Here is a 21,097-nt window from a genome sequence, read left to right as displayed (position 1 = left end):
TTCCCAATGCGCCTTTCAATGGACAAGGGTCCAATATATTTTTGCAATAGGCGAGGGTCATGGACCCCTGCAAACAAGTACCGCTTTGGGATTTTGACCATCACTTTGTCTCCCACCTGGTATTCAACAAAGCGGCGATTCTGATTAGCATGCCTCTTCATCCGCTTTTGGGCTTTGACAAGATAGCTCCGCACTATCTCCAAATTTTGCTTCCATTCTTTTGAGAAGCTAGCAGCCCGAGGAGATTTTGACATGTTTGGTGCGTTCACTGTGTGTGGGAGTAGCGGTTGCTGTCCGGTAACAATTTCAAAAGCGCTTTTGTTGGTACTTGAGCTCTTTTGTGAATTGAAACACAGTTGAGCAGCATCCAGAAGCTTCACCCAATTCTTCTGCGATCCGGTCACAAAGTGCCGGAGATATTCCTCTAGCATGCCATTGAATCGCTCCGTCTGGCCATCAGATTGTGGATGAAAACTTGAGCTATGACTCAATTTTGACCCGAGGCACTTAAAGAGTTGGGTCCAAAAATTGCTAGTGAAGCGTGAGTCGCGATCACTAACAATGTCTTTAGGTAAGCCCCAATATTTGACGACATGAGAGAAGAATAGTCGAGATGTATCTTCTGCTGATATATATTGTGGGGCTGCTATAAAGGTAGCATACTTGGAAAACCGATCCACCACAACCAAGATAGTTGTGAGATCTCCGACCTTGGGCAATCCGGTGATGAAGTCCAAGGAAACGCTTTCCCAAGGTCTTTTTGGGAAAGCTAGTGGTTCCAAGAGCCCTGCCTGTGTCAAGCGGTCTGACTTGTCTTTCTGGCATACTAGACAAGTCTTCACATACTGAGCGACGTCATCGACCATTTGAGGCCAATAATATGCACGGCGAAGTTATGCCATGGTGCGTTCCTCGCCGGGATGACCGGCCCACAAAGTATCGTGGCATTCTGCAAGAAGAGCCCGTCGCAGATCTCCTCCTTTAGGAACATAAAGTCGGTTCCCTTTCACCTTCAGGAAACCATCTTCGGTGTAGAACTGGCGAGTCTTGCCCTGTCCTACCAAATTAACCAAATACTGTACAGCAGGATCCTTGATGAGTAGAACCTGTATCTGGTCTTTTATGGTGGTGGTTACTTCGCTTCCCTTTAGGGCGGCGAGTACACATATCGATGCTAGATCAGCTCTCCAACTGAGTGCATCAGCAACATGATTGGTCTTTTCACTTCGGTACTCTAGGTTGAAGTGAAATTCCGCTAGGAGTTCCTGCCACCTAGCCTGTCGACCGTTCAGCTTTGGCTGGGTCATGAAATGGCTAACGGCTGTGTTGTCTGTCTTGACCACGAATGGGGCTCCCAGTAGATAATGCCTCCAAAGGCGTAAGCAATGAACGACAGCCAATAATTCTTTCTCATGGGCGGCATAGTGCCGCTCTGCATCCTTCAGTTTCCGGCTCTCGTACGCTACGGGATGCCCTTCTTGTAGCAATACTCCACCAAGTGCATAGTCGGAGGCATCCGTTTACACTTCGAATGGCTTGGCCAAGTCAGGGAGGGCCAATACTGGGCTACTAGACATAGCCATCTTCAATGCGTCGAAGGCCTCTGCCCGCTTGGGCCCCCAATCCCACGGGGTGGCCTTCTTGAGAAGTTCTGTCAGCGGCACTGCAATGAGGGAGTAACTTTTCACAAAACACCGATAGAAGTTGCATAGACCAAGGAACGAGCTCAAGGCATGTATATCCTTAGGAGGCGGCCATTCTGTAATGGCCTGAATCTTCTGCTGATCCATCTTGATCCTCCCTTCCTCGATGACATGTCCGAAGAAGTCAATTTATTTCTGAGCAAAAGAGCACTTGGATAGCTTCGCATATAATTCGTGCTCCCGCAATCGGGCTAGGACCTTCCGCAAATGCTCCAGGTATTCTTCCAGTGTCTGGCTATATACCACAATGTCATCCAAATAAACCACGACGAATTCATCAATGTATTCTCGGAAGACTTGGTTCATCAAGGTGCAAAATGTGGCTGGCACATTAGTCAAGCCAAAGGGCATAACCAGGAAGTCATACGACCCATATCTTGTCACACAGGTCGTCTTGTGCTCATCACCATCTGCAATCCGAACTTGCCAATAACCTGTCCTCACGTCTATTCTGGTGAATACCGTCGCACCACCCAGTCTATCAAACAAGTCTGCCATTAGCGGAATAGGATACTTGTTTTTCACGGTGATTTTGTTTAGAGCCCGGTAATCCGCACAGAGTCGTAAACTACCATCATGTTTCTTTTGGAATAGCACAGGGGACCCGTATGGGGACTTGGAGGGCACGATGATCCCTGTGTCTAGCATTTCTGTCAATTGTCTCCGAAGCTCGGAGAGTTCGGGTTGTGACATTCTGTACGGCGCCCGGGCAGGTGGCTTCGCACCCGGCACCAACTCAATCTTATGGTCCACAGTTCGCCTAGGCGGAAGGTGCTTTGGCATGTCTTGTGGCATGATATCTTCAAATTCCAGAAGCAACTCCTTCACGGGTGTAGGAATGGGATCCGAGGAGCGTTCTATATCTTCCATGCAGAGGGTAGCCAGGAACGTGGGTTCATGTCTTTTTACCCCCTTCTTCAACTGCAAGGCCGAGATGTTCTCGGCTGCCATCTTCATGGGGATGCACGGAATAATGCACGGCTTGGCCCCATTTGCTCCCATCATCAGTAGCATGTCTGCATATGGTGCGGGCATGGTATTGGTCTGTCTCAGGAATTCCAACCCCACTATTAACTCAAAGTCATCTATGATCACTACGCGCAGGTTGAACTTTCCTTCATAAGGGCCAAGCTTCACTGGTACTTCTTTGGCTATTCCACCCACTGGTTGAGGTGGTGAGTTGATAGCCTTCACACGACCTTTGCCCTTTCCTACAACTAGTCCAAGACGCTCCACCTGAGTCGAGGCTAAGTAGTTGTGGGTGGCACCCATGTCTATGATTGCCCGAATGGGCTTGCCATTTACCTTCATGTCAACGAACATTAAGGTCCTATCTTGATGAGGAGGAGTCCTCAAATTCGCTTTCTTATTTCCTTTCCTGGCAATTGGACAGGGGTCCTTCTTCTTGCGGATACCGGCACTGGTTCCCGCTAAGGGCTCAGAAATGGAGCCAACAATTGCATTGAATGCACCTACTGGCTCGGTCTGGTCCGCATCATCGGCGTCGTCATCCGTCCCATCCTCAAAAGCTTGATGGGCGTTCATCTGTGCATGTGGGCATTCATTATTCCAATGTGGTCCGCCGCAATAACAACATCCTGAGGGGGGCTTCCTCCCCCGATCATTGTTGTTAGAGGCAGCACTAGTACTACCGAAAGAGGGAGTCTTGGATTTGGGTGCACTCCGGTCTCCTCCACTTCTGCTAGGGCCACTAGTGTTTGGTTGGCCCCCTTTGTATCCTCCTCGGACAGGCTGTTGAGGCCTATCCTTCCGGGCTTCCACTTGGTAATCCCCAAGGCACTCTGCTGCTTGGATTGCCTTAGGCAACGTGTCTACCCTTTGTCTCTGCAACTCCATCCGGGCATAAGGTTTCAACCCTTCCAGGAAGGTGAAGAGTTTGTCTTTGTCCCCCATGTCACGGATGTTCAGCATGAGCGCGGAGAATTCCCGCACGTAATCTCGCACTGATTTGGTCTGGCGGAGCTCCCGCAACTTTCTCCTGGCATTGTACTCAACATTTTCGGGGAAGAACTGTAGGCGTATGGCTGCCTTCAGTTCCGCCCATGTCTTGAGGGCATCTTCACCAGCCTTGATGGCTTCGTACTTCACCCGCCACCAGAGTTTGGCATCACCCTGAAGATACATGGCAGCAGTTGCTAACTTCTTAGCTTCTTCTAGGCCTCCCACGGCATCGAAGTATTGCTCGATGTCGAAAATGAAATTTTTCACTTCTTTGGCATTCCGAGCTCCACTGTATGGCTTTGGCTCAGGAATTTTCAGCTTTTGTGCCATAGGGGCAAGGTTCACACCACCCCCAAATTGGTTTCCGCCTCCTCGAAGTAGGCCTTGTAAAGCAGCATTGACAACATTGAGCTGGCCTGTCAAGTTGTCTATAGTTTGTTGCATGGCAGTCACCCTGTCTGCCTCTTGTTCCCTGTTGGCTAAATCCTCTGCACGCTCCTGCTGGAGGACCTCAAATTTACCAAAACTCTCAGCTGCCTCTGTGGCTGCTGTTTGCCGGTCTCCTTCAGAGTCGCGACTGATGTTTTCTATGTCAACTTCGGCCTGGATGAGTCTGCGGTCCAGGTCGTCCAACCTTTGCACTAGGCTGGTCTTTAGATCGGGCACCATTTCCACGATGGCCGTAATGCGTCAACCGTTCCCTCGAGGATCGCAATGCGATCCCCATAATTCACCATGGTCAGAAATGATGGTAATTGCAATGTAATCCCTCGTCCGATGTCGAGCCTAGGCTCTGATACCAACTGTTACGCGGCGCCTTCCTGAAGTTTCTTGGAAGGGCGACGTAAGGCTAAGCAACCGATGTCAGTACGATTGTTGTCCGCCAACTGAGGTCCCCTCCGTACGCTAGACTAGATTGTCAGTGCCGTACGGGAAAACCAATATCATGAGCAATTGAAAGAGAGCAGAAAAGAGAATTGAGAATGAAAGAAAACTTGATTGCATTGAATGAAAGCTATTACAGAAAAACAAGACGGTGTCGGGGGGGAGAGACACCAGTACAGAGAATTGTTTGCTTGCTTGAAAGTTTTGATTGCTTGGTCCCCCTTAATAATGCTTAAAAAAATAAACCAAAGTTACATGACTAGATCTATGAAAGCTGAAAAATCACACTTAAAGAAAATGCAGCAAAACTACTTTATATTTACAATGAAAAGGACTGAGTCTTCTACAAAGCAGCAACAAGTCTGTTGGCAGCAACTTTGTTTTTAGCATCAGGGTCTGCGCGCGCGGCATTGTCTACGCGCGCGGCGCTGTTGGCATCTGCCTGTGGCTGGGCGCTGGCGATGGCTATCGATGGGGCGACAGAGGCACATGCGCGCTTGTCACTTGGAGCTGCTGAGACCACGGGGCCGACCGTGGCGACGGGCGTTGGGAGGCTGGCCAGGACGCCATGGGGCGCGTCCAAGGGGTCATGGGGCTTATTTAGAAGCATTCTGTAGGAGATCGCTTGTAAAACCATAAACCTTGTGTTTGTGTTTTGGCTAGAGTTAGTCAAAGTGTGAGCTTTTGTAATAGAGTTATTATAAGTAGGTGAGAGATTAAGAGGTTAATTCCTAGATTATAATAGGTTGTAATCTGAAGTTTGCTCAGTTAGTGAAGTTGAAATCCTACGAGTGTAGGTCGTGGTTTTTAATCCCGTGAGCTGGGAGTTTTCCACGTAAAACTCTGTTGTGTCATTTACTTACTGTTGTGTATGTGTGTGTTCTGTGAAAACTGATAGAGAATACAGTTTGGTGGACTCTTAGTTTCTATCAAAGGTCTTTTGCCGATGTCGTTATTGTACGTGAAAAGTGAAGAAAAGCGCAAAAGCCTCTTAATAATTTCTTTTTAAAAAACTAGAGTAAGTGAAATATATGAATTAAAAATCATGTAAATCTAGCTCAAAATCCTTTTTTAAAGTGCAAATCTGCAAGTTATTAATTCAGGTTTAGTGACAACTGACGAATTTTCTCATACAAAATTTCTAGTTCCTCATTCCTAATAATTAGTAACATATTCATTCATGACATTAAGAAGAAAGAGTAGGCATAAAGTGTGGGAAATATGCAAGAACCGATAACCTTAAGAGTGATATCAACCCTCTTAATCGACGATACAAATTACTAAAATATACTTAGATGCTTCATAAAATTACACCATCTACAAAAGAAGCTCATAGATAAGTAGGCTTTCTCTTTCGATTCAAGTTAAAGAGATCAGTGGTGTAAGTCGCTCTCAATGTGAAGAAAATGATAAGAGCATTAATTTGTCTATTTTGAGTTTTCGAACATACGTAGTTGCCAAGGCTCACTGTCCCTTCTTGTGCCTAGTTTAATTACCACAATTTAGTTGATGTTCATTTATAAATTTGTACACATATTTATTAGTGTAACCACGTAAAATGTCACCCTCCTTGGTCTTTAGGAAGGAAACAAAATTGTACCAAACAAGTCAACGCCGAACTAAGGGAAACATAACGACTGGGAGTGAAGATCGATAAGCAATAATTTCCAAATTACCCTTTACATAGTTATAAAAAGAAAAACAAAAAACAGTTTTATAATTTAACAACTACTCTCTGAAACTGAAGTAAAAGAAATAGTACTAAGTTAATCACTCTTCTCTTTATTAGAAAAGGTCACTTGCCGGTCATTAGTCATGACCATGAACTGTGTGGTCATACGTCCTTTAGAAGATACAAAAAGATACAGTGTTGCTTTTAAATGATAGGGTTTTGAAAGTTCAACTTTGCCTCCTCTCATCTATCAATTCCAGCTTGCATTGACTCACTGTTCCTTTGCTTCCCATAGAACAATCAAGTCCAGATGCAGACCTATGTGCGGTAGTCGGGTTACCGGATCCCGTAAGCTTCGGTAGAATCTTTTATATGTATATCTTGAAAATGATTACTTTAAAATGACACAAAAAAAGCGGGAACTACTCATACTAAAAGGAGAATGAACTACTGAAATTTTACTCAATGATATGTTCTAGACAATTACGTTATCTCACTCTGATTTCACAAGAAACTATGTCTCACCCTATCACTAAAAAGAAAAAGAATAAAAAATGAGAAGAAAATATGCAAGGATGAAACACAGAAATATCCTCTGTTTTAAAATTCTTGGAAAAAGAAAAAATTATTTGTTTGACCAATAATTGAATAGGTAGATATGCATATCATCAGCACCTCATTACTCCTAAACATATAACGTTGATAGAGCCGGATTCAGGATTTGAAGTTTATGAGTTTCTACCATAATTTCAAATTAATATATAATAATAATTGAGTTCACAAGATATTTATAAATATTTAGTAGATTTCTTAATAAAAACACAAGCAAAAATTATTGGGTTCCCGGGAACTCAGTAACAACACTGTAGATCAGCCACTGGTCATGATCATATAGTTATTCACGTATAAAGTGATTCAAAACAAAAAGATACACAGAGCGAATTAATATTATGATTTTTTAAGTGAGTAGTTAAGCGAATTAATTCTAAGAACATACTGCAGGATATAATTTTGGTAAATTAAGAGGGACCAAAAGCACCAATTTTCAACGTTATATTGTTATGTTTGCGTAAGAAAGAAGTGGGAAAATGGGATATCATATGATTGATTCGTGGCAATGACGGAGAAGGTCAACAACTACCAAACCAAACTAATTAATTTGGGGGTAAAAGATCGTAATACCACGTTAAGTTATTACGTACCATCTTTCAAGTGCTAGTTTGGTAATGCAGTAAATTTTGCAGTGAATACTAATTTAAATCCTTTCATAAATAAACCAAATGATGTGGACATTTAGTAGGCGTGTTTGGACGTAAAAATTGTAATTTTTGAAGAAAAAAATAGTATTTGAATTTAAGTTGAAAAATATTAGTATTTAAAATTTGAAATTATGTTTAGATATGCATTTCACTGAAAAAATGTTGCAGTTTTATGAGTAGAAAAAGAAAATTTTGAAAAACTTATTTTCGAATTTTTTTCAAAAACTTGTAAAATTTCATGGACAAATACAATTTTGTGAAAAAATTGACGGACAAATGGGACCTTAATGTAAGAAAGTTAGTTTTGGAAATTAGTAGTATCATATTGACCTAAAATCTGGTTGAAAGAAGCCAAAAAGACTACTACTTACTTTGTAATTGTGGACAAGAAAAGAGCAGAATAGACAGAAGAGAATATGCCAAATAATTCCTTTACTATAGTGGAACTATCCAATAATAAAAGAGTTGGAAACAATAATTGGATTAATCTACAATTGACTGAACTGAAAAGTCATTCTACAAAAATGTAATTATCTGATATAAGCAAATGGATTTACGGCATGTTTTTTAGTCAGAATCTCAACAAGTCAGTCTGAGTCATGCTTGGGTAGTGGGTCATCTTCATGCCTTCTAGGAAATTTTCATACCTTATATTTATACTACTAGAATAGTATTTAATGTTAAAACCAAATATCCTTCATTTTCATAGTTTAAGGAGGTTCCTTTGAGAGACAAAAACTATGTTCCTATTGTCCTTGTCTTATGTCTCTATTCTTCTTCACATGGGTTTTAAGGATTTCTGCCTCTGAAGTTTCCAAGAATTGGTAGGTTGACTTTTCTCTCAAAGTTTCTCAATTCTTGGTCTTTCTGGTTTTCTTTATAAAAATTTCTTAGGCATTTGCAAGAAATGTTTATGTGGGGATTGAGTTAAAACATGATGACCGCAAATGATATTCAGATAATTTAAAGATTTGTTTAACAGTCATGGAATTGTTTGATGTAATGTGTTTTTCTTGTTAATTTATCTGTGCCAGTTTGTCTTGATTGCAAAGGTTAACAGATTTTTTGTGCCTTAAATATATATTTGTTGGGGTGAAAAAAGTACTCATAATTAAGATTTTTCATGTTTACTAGCTATCAAATTGGTATACAACATACCTATGAGCTAAACAGTTTCTCTTTGTGTGATAGAGCCTTGACTATAAGAGCGGTTGAGTGATGGAAGAAAAAGGTGGAGTAGTAACTAAAGTGGAAGGCCTAAGTGCTTTGAATCCATTAAACTCTTCCACAATTGCAGTAGCTATTAATGGTAAGAGAAAAAGCAAATATGTAGTGAGCTGGGCATTGAACAAATTTGTTCCTGAAGGAAAGGTTTGCTTCAAGCTGTTACATGTCCGGCCGTGCATAACTGGTGTGCCAACCCCAAGTAAGTTGTTTCTCTTCAATGTATTATCTCAAATATTGATATCTCCAAAGCTTTCTGGTGTACGACAACTCGTTAGCATATGCCTTTTTCTAGCAATTTATCGGTGCAGTGGACTTCTATAGGCCAGTAATTCATGTTTAATCTTTGTTAAGATGATTATATACTTAAGGAAATTGATGAGCTCCTAGAATGGTAGTTAGGCCAGAGTATAGAACATTCTTTTAAGTCCAATGCTTTAGATTCTTTGTCAATAATGATAGTTGATTCACATTCTTTTAGGTCTAGTGCTTTAGAATCTTTGTCCGTGATGACAGTTGATCTTGCAACTGAGGTGTTATGTTCTTTAAACATCTGAAGCTGTAGTTTAGAGAAGGAAGATCATTTCAGTTTTTGTAGTTCAGACAAACCTCCACCCTAACCGAAAGGAAAAAGGAAGAATAGGAACAAAATTGCCGGTTGCATCCTTTTGTACTTGTTCTTCTGAATCCTGGGCTGTACTTTCTCTTTTTGGATGGTTGGGGTCTTTAGGCCTTTTCTTGCTGGAGCCGGCCATGTAACCTTTCTTGTCTACATGCACTCTGACTTCGTGGCAATATGAGCCATATGCTTTCAATCCTTCTCCAAGAACACCTTCCTCTTTCTCATATAGTAATTAGTATGTTACATGAGTCCTTTAAATGCCTTAACTTAACTAAAGTTTCTTTCTCATATAGGATGTCACATTAATTCAAAAATCTGTAAACAAAAACTTTTCAGTATATGATATGCTATGGTTATGAATTTTTTATTTATCGTTTCTTCAGTGGGAAACTCTATACCTATTTCACAAGTGCGGGATGATGTAGTGGCTGCTTTCCGAAAGGATGTCGAATGGCAAACAAGTGAAAAGCTGCATCCTTACAAGATGTTATGCACTAAACGAAAGGTAAATAGACATCAGAAAAGTGGAAAATCTTCTAAGGTTAAATCGCTGATCATTTAACATGCAGGTCCTAGTAGAAGTTTTACAACTCGAATCAGATGATATCGCGAAAGCAATAGCGGAGGAAGTCTCCAAGCTTAACATCACCAAGCTTGTCATAGGTGCTTCATCTCGTAGCATCTTTTCTAGGTAATACAAGATTTATGCCGTTTCAAATTTTAATTATGAGCTACTGCCCGTTGATGACACTCCAGATGGCAATCTCTTTATTTTATTTTAGTTATTTTTAAGGTATATGTTTGCCTTAACTTAAATTATGTATTCCTCATTGCCAATCACAATTGTGAATTTTAATAGTCATGTCATAATAGTTGTAGGATGTTTGTGACAGCGCTAAGTAGTGACATATACGAAATGCAACAATCCGAAAGTATCTTAGAAGACAAAATGCAGCAGAGAGGGATGGCACCCAAATATGGATGAAAAACTTTATTTGTTACACATACGTGACAGTTTCATAAGATCCTTGTGCTCCTTGACTTGTAATATCAACAGAAACATCGATTATGAAATAAGGGGCATTAACATGAATTCTCTTCCAATGAACTGTGAGATATCATCTCTGAAATAAACCTGGCATTTTATCTCCTGCCTTAAATCATATATAGTTGTTTCACTTTTATGCAAATCTCATGCAAAATGCCCCAAGTAGCCTTTTCGCATGTGGAAAAAATTCTATACAATTGAAATAGTTAATTAGGACCACGTAAGAATAAAAGAACATTGCGAGAAGTCCATATTATCCAGATTCAACTATAACCAGGTAAAGTAAGATATCATAAAGTTATTCATATAATTATACTAGACGCATTAGTATGAAAGTAAAAAAGAAGCTTCAGTTGTTCATGCCCCAAGCTAGATTGAAGAAGCAACAAGAAGTTACAAGTAATTTAAGGCATAGGTTTTCCTATACTCAGGAGGAATGGTGCTTTGGTCGTTTTACGTGGCTTTTTGAAGGGAAATGAGACGGTTATAAATGGGATGTAAACACAAACTTTGACAACTATGGGGATGAGGGGATGCTTTTTTCTCTTGTTCAGTAAATAGTTTAGTGGATTAAAATTGATATAGGTGAAGTTCTTAATCAATTTTTGGAAATCTCTACTTCCTCGAGGTTTTTTTCCTTCACCTCTTCACTGGCTTGGCTCCTTGGGAGAGGGTACTTTCTAGCATCAATGCCATTTCCTGCAGTAAGTTTAAACTCTTTATCTGATGTGTAGGGGACAAAGCTTATCCTCAAGAATCTCAGACAGTATTCCAAGCTTTTGTACAATCTATGCTGTTTCAAGAGGAAAGTTGTTATCTATACGTCCTTCTAATTCAGAGATAAATGCAAGCAGTTGGACTGAAGATAGTAACACAAACTTCTCAATCAGCAGTTCAACAGGCCTTTCTTCCAGTTTACTAACAGGTATAAATTAATTCTTATCTAGTTCATTAGCTCCATTTCTTGTCCCTTTTGCTTCTGGAGCACCAGGAATTAGATGGGGAAGATATTGGTTAGTACTGTCAGTGTCTGGATGTTCCATTTCTTCCTTCAAAAGTACTTGAGATATTTAAAAATCTTGTATCTTATATTTGAGCTCACATAAGAAGATTCTTGAGTAGTTCAATGTATCTTAGACTTTGCTATTCGCTTCAAGGTAGCAATGGAAGTCTACTGTGAAGATAGCGCCTTCATAGCGGGCCTCAAATTGGTTTTCCAGATTCAAAGTCCATCTTTTTTAAATATTAACTGTTACGCCTTGTCTGTTGATTTATTGTTTTTGTTAGTTATTTTCTAACAAGGAATTCCATTTTCTAGAGAGCCAAGTACTGAACTGAACAATTTGTCTGTGTTCTGCATTTCAGAAAAGTCAGACCTGGACTCAAGTTCTTCGTACAGTCAATTCCGTTCTCCTTCACTGCCAATGCAAAGATTTCAAGCTCTTTCAAATATTAATCAGAACTTTCCTAATAGAAGAGCAATCTCAAATGAAACCGTTCACCATAAGAACTATTCTCTTGATTTTGGAGACAGCGAGGACGATGTCAGTTATTGTCCCCAGAGATCATTTCTTAGTGAAAGGAATAACCTTACTTCTAGTTTTAGGAGCTTAGTAACAGAGTTTTATTCAACGGCAGATGATCAAGCTTCCACCTCAGGGGCTCCAACAGATTTATCATTGAGAAATGAGGTACGTTCTGCCGCAGTTTGTTATATTCATTACTCATTGGCATTGATTAAACAGTTACATGTTTATGCTCAGAGCTGGTCAACTCACTTCCTCTGCATAATTAGATTGATAAACGTTTGGTAAATAGTGGCAAGAACGTAGAAGACTGCCACCAAAATTAATGGTGATCCCTCTTTACTGCAGGCGGATATCAATTTTGAGCTAGAGAAGCTAAGAACTGAACTAAGACATACTCAAGGAATGTATGCAGTTGCACAAACTGAAGTGCTTGATGCTTCTAGGAAGGTACGTTTAGGAAACAATGACGTTTAAATGTTCATCCACTTATATCTTATTCATATTGTACTGTGATTATAAACCTGCCCACAAACAGATGAATGAGCTTCAAAACCGCCGGTTGGAGGAAGAAATTAAACTCCGGGAAATTAGTTTAAAGGAGGAAGAAGCAAAAGATTTGGTACGAAAAGAGAATGAGGAGTACGAAGCTGCAAAAAGAGAAGCTGATTATGTGAAGGACTGTGCTGAAAGAGAGGCTGCACAAAGAAAAGAAGCAGAACTATTAGCCTTACGTGAGGCAAAAGAAAAAGACAAGCTTGAAAATGCCTTGACAGATCAGGCACATCAGTACCAGGAATTTACTTGGGAAGAAATCGTATCTTCCACCTCTTCATTTGCTGAAAATCTTAAAATTGGTATGGGCGGATATGGAACCGTTTATAAGTGCAGCTTGCGTCATACTACAGTCGCCGTCAAAGTTCTTCACTCCAAGGGATCTGACCTGACGAAGCAGTTTCAGCAAGAGGTATGGCAAGTTAATGAATGAGAGAATGACTAAATTGAGTTAGCCCCCACTGTTTAAGGATTCTTAGAATCTGCTCTTTTGTATTTTTCAGCTGAAAATATTGAGCAAAATTCGTCATCAGCACTTGTTAATCCTTCTTGGCGTGTGCCCTGATCGTGGTTGCTTAGTGTATGAGTTCATGGAAAATGGTAGCTTAGAGGAGAGGCTGTTCAGGAAACATGATACACCTCCAATTCCATGGTTTGATAGATATCGAATTGCATGGGAAGTGGCCTCTGCGCTCGCCTTTCTTCACAACTCCAAGCCAGATCCAATTATTCATCGTGATCTAAAGCCAGCTAACATATTGCTTGATCGTAATTTTGTTAGTAAAATTGGCGATGTTGGCCTGTCAACCATGATAAATTCAGAAGCTGCATTATCCACCATTTACAGAGATACAGGTCCTGTGGGAACACTTTGCTACATCGACCCTGAGTACCAAAGGACCGGAATGATCTCTCCAAAATCTGACGTTTATGCATTTGGGATGGTTCTCTTGCAGTTGTTAACAGCAAAAGCAGCAATGGGACTTCCCCACATTGTTGAAACAGCAATCGATAAGGATAGTCTAACTAAGGTACTAGATTCAAAGGCTGGTGAATGGCCATTAGAAGAGACAAAGAAACTAGCAGCGCTAGCACTTAAATGCACAGAGATCTCTCGAAGAGACAGGCCCGATTTGAAAGACGAAATTCTCCCTGCGTTGAAGAGATTGAAAGTGGTTGCTGATAAGGCTCGAGATTCTGCCTCCACTACCCGGCCTCCTCCCCCTACCTACTACTTGTGCCCTTTACTCAAGGTGTGCCTTCTTTACTTCCTGTAACTTTTGACAATGTGATAATATGTGGCACACGTAGTACCAAAGATTCATTTGTTATGTTCTACTAAGTTTTTCATCTTCATTTCTAATTTGCAATAGGTTCTTTTGTCACAGGATGTAATGGAGGAACCTTGTGTGGCAGCTGATGGGTATACTTATGACAGGAAGGCGATAGAAACATGGCTAAAGGAGAACGATATATCACCTATGACAAACCTACCGTTACCTCATAAGAACCTTCTACCAAATTATGCACTGCTTTCTGCAATTCTGGACTGGAAATCAAGAAAGGATGGAAATATTTAGATTGTTTAGATAGATCTTTTTTAGATTTATAGTCTAGTTTAACATAGCTTATCAAATATATGTGCCTTAATGGCTTTACACAATCAATCAGCCATTAGATTTCGATGTTTCTTAGTAAGTGATAAGTGTGAGATTGAGTAAACAGTCCAAGAGTATAGTCATGTTAGAGTGATAGAAATATGTGAGAAGGAAAGAAAAGAGTAGTGCAAGGAGAAGGAAGTAAGTTGCATATGACAAGTATGTTATAACATGCATCAGTCTTGAACTTGTGTATGCATCAGTGAAGTTGCAATGGTCATGTTAAGACCTCCTTAATATTAAACATAGTGTTTGCATCTCCTTGTGAAGTTGGCAATTTTTGGATTAAACTTCAGAATTCATAAAGTTCTCATTTCAGCTTAGGCATATCGGGGATTTAAACTTGATGAGTTCGGTCTTTAAGGTTGTTAAAATTAAATTCATTTTACTTTTAAAATTATGGATTCAAATTTAATATTTGTTGAAATTTGGTAGGTTTTCATGCATATATCTATAATCCGCATCAAAAATATTAGGTTTGGATGAACCTGTTGACCAGGAGCTGCACCTGCCACTGCATTTGAACCATCCTATCATTCTTGTTCCTTTCCTATTGGAAATAAGAAAAAAATATTTGAAAATTTCTATGTTATCATATTTTGCACACTATTCATGTTTTTAGGTTTCTCATATTTGGCATACCAAGTGGAACTCAAAAGACAGTCATAACTTTACATTCTTGTACCTTTTTTAACTATGGGAAAAAGAAAAGTGCATTTGAAGTTTTTAGGATATCATATATTGCATACTAAGTGCTTTTTTCAAGTCTTTAGGTTTCCATATTCTGCATAACAAGTGGGACTTATAAGATAAATTCATATCTTATAATCTCGTTTCTTTTTTATATTTAAAAGACAAATGCAAAATGCTGTTATATCTTTTTATCATGTTTAGTAACATACTTGAAGAGGCAATAGGAAGAATATGATATGTGCCAAAATGAGCAGTAGGAAGATTATTTATTTTGATTTTTGATTTCTCACCTAATGCTCGATACCTACATATTAGCCCCGACTAATTCGAGTTTATGTTACCTAAAAATTTCACATAAGAACAATTGGGCTCCCTACTTTTTAATTTTATAGCCCACATTTTAATTTACAACCAACTCGAAATTATATTTAATTTTTAAAAAAGATTGCTCAAACTTTTAAGTTAATTTTGGAATCAGTAACTGTGACTCAAATATTAGTTCAACAAACCAAATTCATTTGGGTGGTGAAAATTAAATTTTTAACAAGCTTAAATATGTAAGTTTAAATTCTGAATTTGATTTTGTGAGAAATTTTGAGTGAGTGTTATTTTGACTTGTTAGAAATAGTATAAGGTGGTTGTATATAAAATTTGAAGTCATTTAATGGAGATTTGGACTGGTTTTGAACAAGAATTGTAACTGAAAATCGTGAAAGAAGTTCGTCTACAAACGTTTATATAAAGGTGTATAAGATGTGTTTATACACTCATATATAATATTATACAAGATTATTCATAATTATACAAAAAACTGACTTCGTCTTCTTCGTTGCGTCTTTTCTAAATTTAACTCAAATCTTGCTCAAATCTACTCCAAATCACTTCAAATTCAAATTTTGAACTCCTTTTGATATTTTCAATCAATTGGAATAACACCCAATCCAAACAACTAAAAACTCAAAAAATCATATTTTCGATAGCAAGGCTTTGAATGGCCTTCAATGGTGGACTTCTATTCTTCAATTTTCTTACATTGCAACCAGGGTGAGGGTGACACAGGGGGCAGAAAATACACGACCCCTTGAAGCATATGTATAAGATGTGAGAAGAAGAGAGAGTGAAATCAATGGTTGTGAGAACATAGATTTAACTCCATAATTTTTAGAAGCAATGATTGTAAGAACACAGATTTTGAATTTGCTAGTGCTTCCAAAATATGTACAATATGGGTTAGATCGGGTAAAACTTAAAAACATGGGTCATTGTTTGTTATGGTGTGAAGTCACGCGTATTTTCTTGTAATTCTTTCTAACAAAATTCTCTTTTCGATCTCAATTTTTGTCCTTTCTTTCTTTATCTAACAAAAACCTGTATTCATTTTCTTCGGGGTTGCCCAGTTGGTTTGAAGAGTGGACATCCATATGGATGACCTGGGATCGAATCCCCCCTCGATGCCTTTTGGGTTGAGTCTGTCGCACAGGGCTTGCCTAGTGTGGTTTACATCCCTTGTGTGGTTTGCAGGCTATTACACAGGGGGGGTTTACCCAGTGCGCACAAAGTGCTCACCACAGAGTGCTCACCCGAAGGGCAGAGGCTGTGACAGAGATTGTAGCGGCTCCGGGTTTCCCTCTTAAAAAAAAAAAAAAAAAAAAAAAAAAAACATTGGATAATATATATATTTCTTCACTTCATTAGTGGCCCTTTTTCGGAAAACCAGATCACCACTATCTTTAAAGTAAGTAGATTACCATGCACAATTTATCTAAGCTTTTCATATATTAATGAATAAAATAATAAATATATATTAATGAATAAAATAATAAATATATAGACAAGTTCATGAAAAACAGCAATATGGCCAGGTGAATGGTGGGGTTTACATTGAGTGTGCTTTTTTGCCATTATATAGTAAAATCCTTCTTCAAGAAGTAATTAATATACAGTTCTTCTCTATTATAATAATTTAAGTATTTTAGAAGTGGAACCATATAATTCCATAGTATAATAAAGGAGAAAGTTTAATTCCCTTTATTCTTTCCTTTGGGCATTAAGCATGCACTTTCCATTGGGCGTGTTGGGTGAGATAAAGGATCACAAAAGGCAAGACTGCGTGCAAAGTGCTTAATGAATGACTCATTTTAATATGAAGACAAACAGCATTATAAGAAACTTGAGATTTGGAATTGGTATTATACACTCACCAATTCAATCAAAATGTTTCTCCATCACAAACCACCAAACAAGCTCCACCTAACCTTTACATGAGATGTCCTTATCTTTTTAAATTTTTATGACAATAGTGTTCTCTGCCATCAACGACTATGCAGATGAAAACAAGTTATCTGTTTCAATTTATGCGATCATATTTGACAGGATACAAAGTTTAAAAAAGAAAAAAAGAAAAACCGTTAAAAATTTAAAACAAAATATAAAAATTTATGTGGTTATATATCATCACACTAACAGTAAAATAAATTTGAAGTTAAATTGTATTTAATTTTAGAAATTGATTATTCTTTTTAGAATGGACTAAAAAAAATTCATTTGTACGTACACGTGCAGAGAGGAGAGGGAGCAGCTTGATATAATGCAGACGTAAGAGAAAGGAGAATACAGTAAACAAATCTATACAGTAAGCTTGTAAATCTTTATGGTGTTAGACTTTCCGAACAATGACAAAACTGGCGTTCAATAATTTCAATGATGGGAAATGGCTCTTCTTTGTCTTGTAGTTGAAACACTGTCTTTTCTTATGTTTAAGCAAAAAAATCACAACATTTTGTCAAAACATCGTGGTACATGTACCCGGTTGGTGGTGAACATGTCTTGTGGATCCTTTGGAGCTTCAACTGTCACCAGATTTCTCTGAAATTGAGACTAAAACGTCACTCTCTAAAGTTTCAACTACATTTTACAAATATCTTGGTCATATCACAATGTAGTACCTTAATCCCCTTGTTAAATGACAACAGTGAATCTTGAGGATGATACTGGAAGCTAATCTTCAGGATCCAGAAACTTGTCTCTGATTCTTGAGGTTAAAAGTTATGACCATTTTCCGAATAACTCTACACCATCTTCATAATTCTTGCCAATTGATATAAGCTTCACTAAATTTTCTTGCTATGATTGTACATAGGGAATTAAGATATATTCCCAGAAAGCAATTTTCTCACAAGTCAGTCTGTTATATCAGCGCCATATCGATCAATTGGATCAAGTCAATTCTATAAAACAGGTCCTGCCTCGCAGAAACGATTGTTCTTTTCACCTTCCAATTTCTTCAAGCTTGCTAACGACCTGTTTTATAGTAGGCCTAAGAGCAGGTGAAGGAGAACAACAAGCCATTGCAAGCTGAAGGAATTCATATATATGATCTTCACTAACTGTCCTTTGTTCATCATTTTGGCTAAGCAGAATCTTCGGATGATAAAAGTCCATAACTCTATGATCAAGAATTGCACTCTGAACGGCATTAGGCAAATAAATATCCTTATCAAGATTTGCTTTCCTGTAGAATGGTTCTTTCCCTGTAAGTAACTCTAACAAGATAATCCCAAGGCTGTAAATATCAGTTTCTTCGCTAACTTCTTTCATCTTGATCAATTCAGGGGCTTTGTACCCTTGAGCTGCTGATGCTTCAAGCATTTCTTGGCCTGCAGTTGGATTCAAGACAAGATGCAAGCCAAAATCGGACACATATGGTCTGAAGTGACGATCCAAAAGTATGTTACTCGACTTGAGGTTTCCATGGATTATGGGAATTTCCAAATCTGTGTGAAGATAGTCTAGTCCTTGAGCAATGCCAATGGAGATCCTACATATGATGTGCCATTTATGAGCCTCACCATTCCCATCTGTTACAAGTAGATGCATAATTTTCTGCTCAGTAAAACAGATGCATATTCGACGAAATAATCCATTGAAACCTAATACATTTTGTATGCTTGAGAGTGGTCGAACTAAACATGATAGGCAAAAAAAAAGGCAGCCCGGTACCCGCGTTCACGCAGGGTCCGGTGAAAGCCCGCACCCTAAGGGGTGTGATGTATATAGCCTAACCTAATGCAAGCATTAGTTGCTGCTTTCATGGCTCGAACTCGTGACCTATATATCATACGGTAATAACTTTACTGTTGCTCCAAGGCTACCATTCTCTTAACACGATAGGAAATTAATGAAATTATAATTTTGACAAAATACCTACTATTAGGTTCTTAGGAAAAATGACAAGAAAACTAACTGAGATAGTATTAAACAAGACATGTTGAAATTACTATACATTGCACGTGTGTAGCTTTTAAATATGCAGAAGAAAACAAATTCCACCTAAAATCCAGAAAGTACTACCATTTAGCAAACTTTTTCCAACACACAAAGCCTGTCCAAAGGACACAATTATGGAGAAAGATGAAATCACCGCCAAAATATTCAAACAAAAAAAATGAAAAAGTGAGGAGTAAATGAAAAAAGAAAAAGTCAAAGTTCCATTTCACTGTTAAATTAAAGAGCTTATGTTCTCCATATTCAGAAACAGCTTTTTTGAGATGTCACCAAAAAGCAAGTATATTTACCATCAAAAGTGAAGAAAAAAGGGCAACAATTAAATAACCTCAAAATTTGAACAGCATATAGGGATCTAATAATGGAAGGGCCTTAAAATCAGAAGAAAAAGTTTATTACCCATTCCAGTTGTGAGAAAATGATTGACATACACTATTTGCAAGGCACCAAATGCAAAATCAAGATCCCCCATTTTTGGCTGTGAAAAATTTGTACTAACCAATAAAACCCAAGAATAAAAAAATAAATTAAAACGTTTTATCAACCTGTGAAAATCAAGCATCTCCTGCCAGATGTTACAATCCTTACAATGAACATTATTTTTTTCCTTTCTTATTCTATTTCCAAGATTTAAAAAAAAAAAAAAGCATAATCTTGAAATTTTGTTAAACACACACCACATCAGAGGCAGCTTAATGGTTTTATACTCTAAAAAATTTTAGCATGAAATCATCATACTTTTAAGATTATGAGTTCAAAATTCAAATTTTGTTAATATTTTTTAGTATTTTTCACATCTACATTTATGTTTTGCATTGAAAATACTGGATTCAGTTGAAGATAAAGGCCAAATAATTTTTACCTCTAATCAATTGGGCTAAGGTGCCACGCCGATAAAAAGGATGAACCATCAATTTCTCTCCTCTTGGCCCTGCATAAAATGCACACAATGGCACCAAATTTTGATGCCTTAAGGACCCCAAAAGTTCCATTACAGGCACAACTTCTTTCATTGTCACAGTGCAAGCTGGTCTTAAGAATCTCAATAATGTAAGCCTGTCAATACTCAGCAAAGTAGCTCTGTACAAAGTTCCATAACTTGATTTCCCAATAACTTCTCCAGGAGCATCCAATATATCATATACAGTGAGATCTTCACCATCTTTAAACTTTATCAACAAATCTTTTTCAACCCCATCTCTTTCTTTTACCTCAAAACTAGCTTCTATATCTCTTGAAACAGTTTCTCCTCCTTTTCTTCTACAACAATAGATCATGACCAACAGAATAATTATAGCAGTTACTGAACTTGGTACTATAATAAGTATGAGCATATGCTTGTGTTCCATTGGAACTGCTGAAAATGGTGTAAAAGATTGAATCTTTATGACATTTTAAAGGAAAACAGGAAAATTCAAGATCTGGGAGAATATTAAAAATGTGAAATCTTGAAAATGTAAAGTAGAAATGTTGTCATATGGGTATGTTTTCATGGAAATGGAACAAGAGAAATGTAAAGTGAAATGGGGTTGCGGAGATTGTGGGGAAACTCATGGATTTTTCGGTAACAGTTGGAAAACAAAATCTAGAAAGAGCAAATGGAAGAAAGCTGCCGCAGACAGAGGAAAAAAGAGAGAGAGAAAAGGAAGAAGAAGTCAGAGAGAGGGAGTTGGCAAGAGAAAGAGTGTACAGATGAAACCACATGCCTGTTTTATGGAATTGATTTCTTGATCTGATGTTTACGCTGCATCTTTTTACTTATTAATTGTCTCTCGGTTCCCCTATATTAATGTCAGACCTAATAAAATACTTACTAGTACTACTTATGAAGAAGTAAAGAACTTTGATAAAATACTAGTATAGTACTTATACACGTCCTTTGCTACCGGAAGGTATAGTGTTGGTATAAAAATTTAATACCATATTAATACTTTATTTGGTTAGAAAATATGGTATAAGTTATCTCGGGATTATAATTAGTACCGAGATAACTTATACCTTGTAGA

At 38.3% G+C, this 21,097-nt stretch overlaps 2 protein-coding genes across 4 annotated transcripts; one reads left to right on the top strand and one right to left on the bottom strand.

The window, feature by feature from the left end:
- Positions 1-8,131: 8,131 nt before the first annotated feature.
- On the top strand, positions 8,132-14,375 carry LOC104086069 (U-box domain-containing protein 35-like). Of its 3 annotated transcripts, none has more exons than XM_009590226.4 (10): positions 8,132-8,305; positions 8,673-8,907; positions 9,711-9,832; positions 9,897-10,018; positions 11,110-11,300; positions 11,741-12,066; positions 12,250-12,351; positions 12,440-12,868; positions 12,960-13,709; positions 13,845-14,375. In XM_009590226.4, the coding sequence occupies exons 2-10, from the start codon at positions 8,700-8,702 to the stop codon at positions 14,034-14,036; spliced, it is 2,442 nt and encodes an 813-aa protein (XP_009588521.1). In that variant the 5' UTR covers positions 8,132-8,305; positions 8,673-8,699; the 3' UTR covers positions 14,037-14,375. The 3 variants fall into 3 exon arrangements, with proteins under 3 accessions (XP_009588521.1, XP_009588522.1, XP_018622794.1); XM_009590227.3 differs by lacking the exon at positions 8,132-8,305 and adding an exon at positions 8,377-8,480; XM_018767278.3 differs by lacking the exon at positions 8,132-8,305 and adding an exon at positions 8,386-8,533.
- Positions 14,376-17,403: 3,028 nt separating this feature from the next.
- LOC104086068 (putative kinase-like protein TMKL1) lies at positions 17,404-20,820 on the bottom strand. Its single transcript, XM_009590225.4, has 2 exons — positions 19,954-20,820; positions 17,404-18,664 (listed from the first exon to the last, which is right to left on the bottom strand). The coding sequence occupies exons 1-2, from the start codon at positions 20,438-20,440 to the stop codon at positions 18,075-18,077; spliced, it is 1,077 nt and encodes a 358-aa protein (XP_009588520.1). The 5' UTR covers positions 20,441-20,820; the 3' UTR covers positions 17,404-18,074.
- Between the last annotated feature and the right edge of the window lie 277 nt (positions 20,821-21,097).

Source organism: Nicotiana tomentosiformis, chromosome 3 (genome assembly GCF_000390325.3).
Source record: "Nicotiana tomentosiformis chromosome 3, ASM39032v3, whole genome shotgun sequence".
NCBI lineage: Eukaryota > Viridiplantae > Streptophyta > Magnoliopsida > Solanales > Solanaceae > Nicotiana > Nicotiana tomentosiformis.
The sequence above is the reverse complement of the archived record's forward strand: the minus strand, read 5'-3'. Positions and strand labels throughout refer to the sequence as shown.

Coding starts and splice junctions, on each gene's coding strand:
- LOC104086069 (XM_009590226.4), top strand. CDS start 8,700: ATGGAAGAAAAAGGTGGAGTAGTAACTAAAGTGGAAGGCCTAAGTGCT. Junction 8,908..9,710: donor AACTGGTGTGCCAACCCCAA/GTAAGTTGTTTC, acceptor TCGTTTCTTCAG/TGGGAAACTCTATACCTATT. Junction 10,019..11,109: donor TCTCGTAGCATCTTTTCTAG/GTAATACAAGAT, acceptor TCTGATGTGTAG/GGGACAAAGCTTATCCTCAA.
- LOC104086068 (XM_009590225.4), bottom strand. CDS start 20,440: ATGGAACACAAGCATATGCTCATACTTATTATAGTACCAAGTTCAGTA. Junction 18,665..19,953: donor CTTAGCCCAATTGATTAGAG/GTAAAAATTATT, acceptor TACTTGTAACAG/ATGGGAATGGTGAGGCTCAT.